The sequence below is a fragment of the Cololabis saira genome, chromosome 1 (genome assembly GCF_033807715.1).
Source record: "Cololabis saira isolate AMF1-May2022 chromosome 1, fColSai1.1, whole genome shotgun sequence".
In the NCBI taxonomy this organism is placed as follows: Eukaryota; Metazoa; Chordata; class Actinopteri; order Beloniformes; family Belonidae; genus Cololabis; species Cololabis saira.
This window is the reverse complement of record NC_084587.1, coordinates 55,336,474-55,342,409: the sequence shown is the minus strand read 5'-3', so window position 1 is coordinate 55,342,409 and position 5,936 is coordinate 55,336,474. Positions and strand designations below refer to the sequence as shown.

Below are 5,936 nucleotides of genomic sequence, written 5' to 3'. Positions count from 1 at the left end.
TTGGGCGACAAGAGCTCCAACAGAAAGCTGTTTAATGAGTGAGTCGTCTCCGCTGCAGGGCCTGGCCCGGTCTGCAGGGTGGTGTGAGGACAGAGTTGTGGGACCAGGAAGAAATGCACGGTTCAAAAGGTCCCACCGGCTTCGTTTACATTTGCCAAATAAGAGACAGCTCCAATCATTAAAGTAGGAGCATATCTGTCCCTTTCAGACTTACATAAACACCCTTTTCAATGGCCCCACTCTCTGTTTGACCAGCCTGAGTTCAAGCCTGACGCTGCTGGGATCATCAGGAAAGGAAACAAGTCCAGGGATACCTGTCGCTTTCCCAGTGCAGTTAATTCCATGGCATTTCAACTGTGGTAGTGAAAGCATTCAAAGCAATCTTTGTATTATTCATGTTAATTATAGATCCAGAAATGAGCTGGTAATAGATTTCTCCCAAAGAAACAGAAACCTTCTGGAAACTGATGTCCAGCACATTTTGCACCGTCTTAAACAAACAGCTTTATTTGGCTCCGCCGTACTGAGGTGGGAAGAAAATCACCAGACATATTGCAAAGTCAAACTCTTTATCCAATCAGGTCAATATCAATTGTGTCTCTATTCATCTGCTGATGGATGTGGAGATAGTCAGGCCAGCTCGGCTTTGGGGGACACTGCTCCCCTACTTCTATTACCATGTGGAAGAATGTGCCGTCCAAGGCTGTCACCGCTGCTAAAACAGAGGTGGGAGATGCTTGTACGGGGGTGGGGGCATTATTATACCTAGAGCATGTTGTCATCATATAAAACAACACACAACAAAAGCAGTATACTGTTCCCGGTTTGGAGGTTTGACTGAAGTTACTATGAAATCACGTTGAACTGATTTAGAGAGAACCCAGTGGAACTAACTGGTTTTCTTCATCAATTTGCCATAAAATGTGATCTGATCTCGGTGAGATAACGGATAACAGAATAACACCGTGTGCTTAAGCTGATAGGAAACAAACATTTCCTGTTAGTCTTTTTTGAACACACGTGTGACATATTCACCGTGCACGGAAATGAAGTGAAGCCCTGGAGTTAACAGCTGGGGAACAGTCCTTTGGCAGCACTAACTTCAAGCAAGCTCTTTGGTTGCTCTGGATCAGAGCTGCACAACATTCAGGAGGGATTTTGATCATTGCACTTTCCAGCACTGCCTCAGCTCAAACACATTAGTAGGATGTCTGATCGTGAACGGCCTCTTGAGGTCATCCCACGACTTCTTAATCAGGTTAAGGTCTGGCCTCTAACTGAATCCCTCCAAATGGCAGAGTTCCTTCTTCTGAAGCGATTCTGTGGTGATTTGACTTTGCTGCGTAGGTTAACTGTCATCACCCGACTTCTGCTGAGCTTTAGCTGCGAGACAACCACGCTGACATTTTGTTGTAGGACATTTTGTTGAACTAAGAATTCATTTTAGCCGTGATGATGATAAGTGGTCCAGGCGCTGAGGCAGTGAGGTAAGACCCAATCACGACCACTCTTTGATCACACTTCACCACTGGGAAGATGTCATGATGTTGGTACGCTTTTTGCACCCTACATACTGCTGAATGTTCTTCCTGAGCTATTCACATTTGCTTCATCAGTCCACAAACATTTCCCCACCAGCGATTGCCAAGGGGCCCTTTGGCAAACCTCAGCTGTGCAGCGATGTTATTTTGGAGAGCGGAGGTTCTGCCGCGGCCACCCTGCCTGTTCAGTGACTGGTGGACGGTAGACTCATGGACCGAGACCCTGTAGCAGAGACTAGTGGGTTCCTCTTTACCTCACTGAGGATTCTCCGTCGTGCCCTTGGAGTCATCTTGGCCGACCACCAACATCAGGAGGTGTAGCCACCGTTGTAAAATGTCTCCGTTTATAGGCCGTTACTATTTCATTCCCATCCAGCCTCATGCAGATCATCTACTCTTGATCGTGTCTTCAGACGTCACTGATTAACAATAAATGGCAGAGATGTGAAACCAAAAGGGATTTTTGTTCACATCCTTTGCTAGATTCGGTTTCCCATCAGCAGATACCTTCATTTAACTTCATCAATCATTTAACCAAGCACAACTCCCTCACATGGTACTACCTGGACCCCCCAGCGAGCCAGACGACTGACCTTATTGTTATAGTAGTAATGCATCTATGAGTTCACTAAGCACCAGCACTGTGAATGTTTAATGTGTGAATTCAATAAAGACGAGTGATATTATAATTGTTTGCGCATTGCTTTTGCATCATCGTGACTTAGATTAAGATCAGACCACTTTTTGTGATAAATTAATGCAAAAAACTAGTAAAATCCATCAGGGTTTAAACTGCATCTGGATATGTTGTGCAACATGAGCAACAGTTTGGATTTATTTAAACTTTCCATATTATGTGACATATCGGACACTAAAGAATGGCTTTCATTTACACACCTCTCCTAGGGCAAGAAGTCACCACGTCAGTGAGAGAACTGGCTCCGCGGGGACAGAGCTTTTTCTGGGCCATTTCTCTTTGACCAGGACCCCGACCTCCATCCCTGATCATAAAACTATCTGCCTTAGAGGAAAAAACATCCTCCACGCTACAGTAAACCGGAGAGGAGGGAGGATAATGTATCTGCTGGCACCCCTGACAATCATCAATTATTCACGCTCAGCCACTCCAGAACCTGAAATAAACACATACACTCGTGTACAAACACATACATGTCCCCTGATCTGAGGGCCCGGCCTGGTTCATGTGGAGCCGAGGGTTAAAGAGAAATGGATGCAGACCACATCAGACTGGTTTTTACAAAGAGAAATGGCCAGTTTAAGAGTTTCAGGTATTGGTGGCAGCAGACACATCAAATATTACAAGACATCACTTCAGAAAACAGTGCAACTATCTTCATTTGCTCCTTTGATAATGTGGCAGATCCATCCTTCTAATCAGAATTAGAATTAGAAAAGGTAGGTTGGAGATGACACACACGCTACATGTAATGCCTGGAGATTTCATTAAAAATAAACCTCTGTAACCTTAATGAGGGTCAAAGTTTAACTGCAGCTCATTCCTCATGAGAGAGGAACAAGGGTTTGACCTGACGTGGATAGTACACTCTAGAGAGCTAACTCTCAGGTCAGTTGTTGTTCTTAAATGTAAATGTGCTCCTCTAAGGTGTTCGAGGCATTAGAGACAATGAGTTGTATTAGCTGCATTTGAACTAGCTGCATCTGAGCAGTGCAACGCAGCGCTCGGCCACGGATCCAGTCCTTATGAAGACAACCGTGTGAGATATTCAGACGAGAGAAAGGTTTGCACGAGGCCTCATTTGTGGTAAGCAGTTGATGAGAAGTTTGTACTGAAATTTGTTAGATTTCAATAAATATATTCGCCACGTCGCTGCAACAAGGACCGGCTGCAGGAAAGAGGAGAGACGTGATGCTGCAGAGCTGCAACCCAGTCCTGAGAACCAGGGGGAAAGTCAAGCCCGGTGTGTTTGGGGCTCTGAGAAATTAAGTTAACAGACAACTGGTTAACAGACACCCCCCCCCCCCCCCCCCCCCCCCCCCCCCCCCCCCCCCCCCCCCCCACCCCCCCCCCCCCCCCCCCCCCCCCCTCCATACACACACACACACACACACACACACACACACACACACACACACACACACACTAGGCACTAGCGGCACGTGGGGTTGCTCATGCTGGTAATTAGATGCACCACTGCAGGCTAATTTGCACCTCTGAAATTTCTTCTTCCTTCGCCCCCACACATCTGTCTATACAAATAAAAATTGATTATACTCTAATTATAGCCCTCTTAACCTTGTCTTATTGGCCACATCTAAACTCTGAACCCGGTCTAAATCATGAAGCCAGATTTTAAAATGCCCCTTACCCCTTTAAGTAAAGGACAGCAATCTGCCGTCACTTTGAAGGATTCCCCTCCTCTGACTGTCATCTGGGATGCTTTGGTCCCCAGACGTGCACAGGAGTGTGAATGCAAGCATGTGTGACTACTTACAGCCTCTCGGCCCCTCTGGGGATGTTCCTGGGCACAGAGTGGATCCCCAGGCCGTGGCAGTCCACCGTGTTCCCCAGACAGCTGCAGGGAGCGGGGCAGGCGTCTGCGGCTCCCCGGCCCCCCAGGACCAGCAGAACCCCCCACAGCAGCGCGGCCCAGCGCCCGGGACGTCCAGGAGGACCCGCGGCGGCCGCCACCGTCACTCCTGACCCGGCTCCATCCTCTCTCCTCCCGGCAGGCATCCTGCTCTACCACACTGCAGATACCAGCGGACGGATCTGATTCCTCCTCACGGGCTGGGGGGGCGTGGGGGGGGTCGGGACCAAGCAGCACACCACCGGCTTCTTTCAAAAGTGGGCAGATGCAGCAGGAAAATGCTTTCACGGGCTGAGAGACAGGCGAGGAAGTTTGAGCTGAGCTGAAGACCTGCCACTTGATCCCAGAGAGGCCCCTCAGAGAGATGGAGAGAGGTGAACACAACTCTGTCCCCTTCCTTCCTCTACTGGTCCCTGTCTTCAGGGCTGCTTCCTTCACCGGCTTCTCTTCTCCTACTCTCCTGTGCTCCCTGCGCTCTTGTTCTCATGCAGCCTTACAGTGCGCTTGCCTCTCCCCTCCACTTTTCATTGAGTCATTGTGCAGTGAACAGTGAGCCACTAGAAAAAAGAAAAGGGGGGGAGTCCCTCACTCCCTCTATCTCTATCTCTCTCTCTCTCTCCCTCAAACACACACACACACAGAGTAATCATCCATCAAAAGCTTTTACAAATAACAGCACCAAGACTCCTCCTACGCTGGTCCCCCCCACCAACACACACCCACACACCAGAACCCAGAATGAACTCACATCTATTCAGTGGCAGCAGAGGCAGGAGAACGCCACCTCCAGTGACAGCAATCTCTCTCTCTCTCCCTCTCCTCCCCACATGCACTTTCCTCCCGTGGGGAAGAAAAAAAGCCCAGGGCTCTGTGGACATGATGAGAAGGGGGGAGGGAGGGAGGGAGGCAGGGAGGGGGGGAGTGGAGTCGTGATCACCCTGAAGCATCAGACCGGGAAACTCCGGAGAAAACGTCCGGAGAGAAAAGCAGCAACCATTTCTGGAGAGGAGGATAAATAAACGGGGGAACCTAAAGCGAATAGAGGGTGGAGGGAGTTCTGCCATAGTGTTTTTTTCGGTCACAATGAAGTGCCAGGGAAGCACACCGGGCTGCAGGAACTTGGGGAGAGTGGGAGTCTCGTATACGAGACTGGCACAACTGGAATGCCATAATCTGCCACAGAGCTTACTCAGAAGTCTATTATGAATTCACTGGTAAGGCTTTGAAATTCAAATGCAGCCTGGCTTGGATTTGATTCCCCCCCAAATCTCCACAGAAACCCTGGCACCAGCTTTTGTCATTTTCACATCACCAACCAAAAGAAGGTACCAAATCAGAATCCATCATGGAGAAAAATCCTTAAAAAAAACCTTAGTGAAAACCGACTCTACCACCTTTGCTGCTTCCCTTTTGAAAGCTTTTACAACCAGGCAGATTTAGACTTTACTGCGTCAGAGAGAAGAGTAAAAGACAGACTGCATTTTTCCTTGAACAGTTTCTACGTTCATTGTATTGTGGAGCTACAGGGGGACATAATCAAATATTCTCCAACTAACAGATTTGATGTCGTTTGTCTGCAGGACGACTGACAGCTTTTTATTTACCCCCCTACATGAGTGATTACTTGTTATTGCTTCACTTTGTCTCCTCCCTGAAGACTCCGAATGACGGGTTAATTTAACCAGGCACACTTCAGAAGTGATGGAAAACAAATTGGCCACAGGCAGAGCCTGGCTGCTTCATTTGTGTGGCTCAATTGAAAATGTGGCTCATTTGGCCAGGATCTGCAGCACAAGAGCGGGACAAGATGTTTGCGTCTCCAGGG

The 5,936-nt window shown here is 48.3% G+C and overlaps 1 protein-coding gene across 1 annotated transcript in view; it reads right to left on the bottom strand.

Annotated features, from left to right (window-relative positions):
* The window catches only part of slit1b (slit homolog 1b (Drosophila)), a 113,300-nt gene extending 108,680 nt beyond the window's left edge, over window positions 1-4,620 (bottom strand). Inside the window, exon 1 of the mRNA XM_061727672.1 lies at window positions 4,016-4,620. Within this exon, the coding sequence (XP_061583656.1) occupies window positions 4,016-4,257 (242 nt within the window). The 5' untranslated portion in view covers window positions 4,258-4,620. The remainder of the gene's footprint in view (window positions 1-4,015) is intronic.
* Between the last annotated feature and the right edge of the window lie 1,316 nt (window positions 4,621-5,936).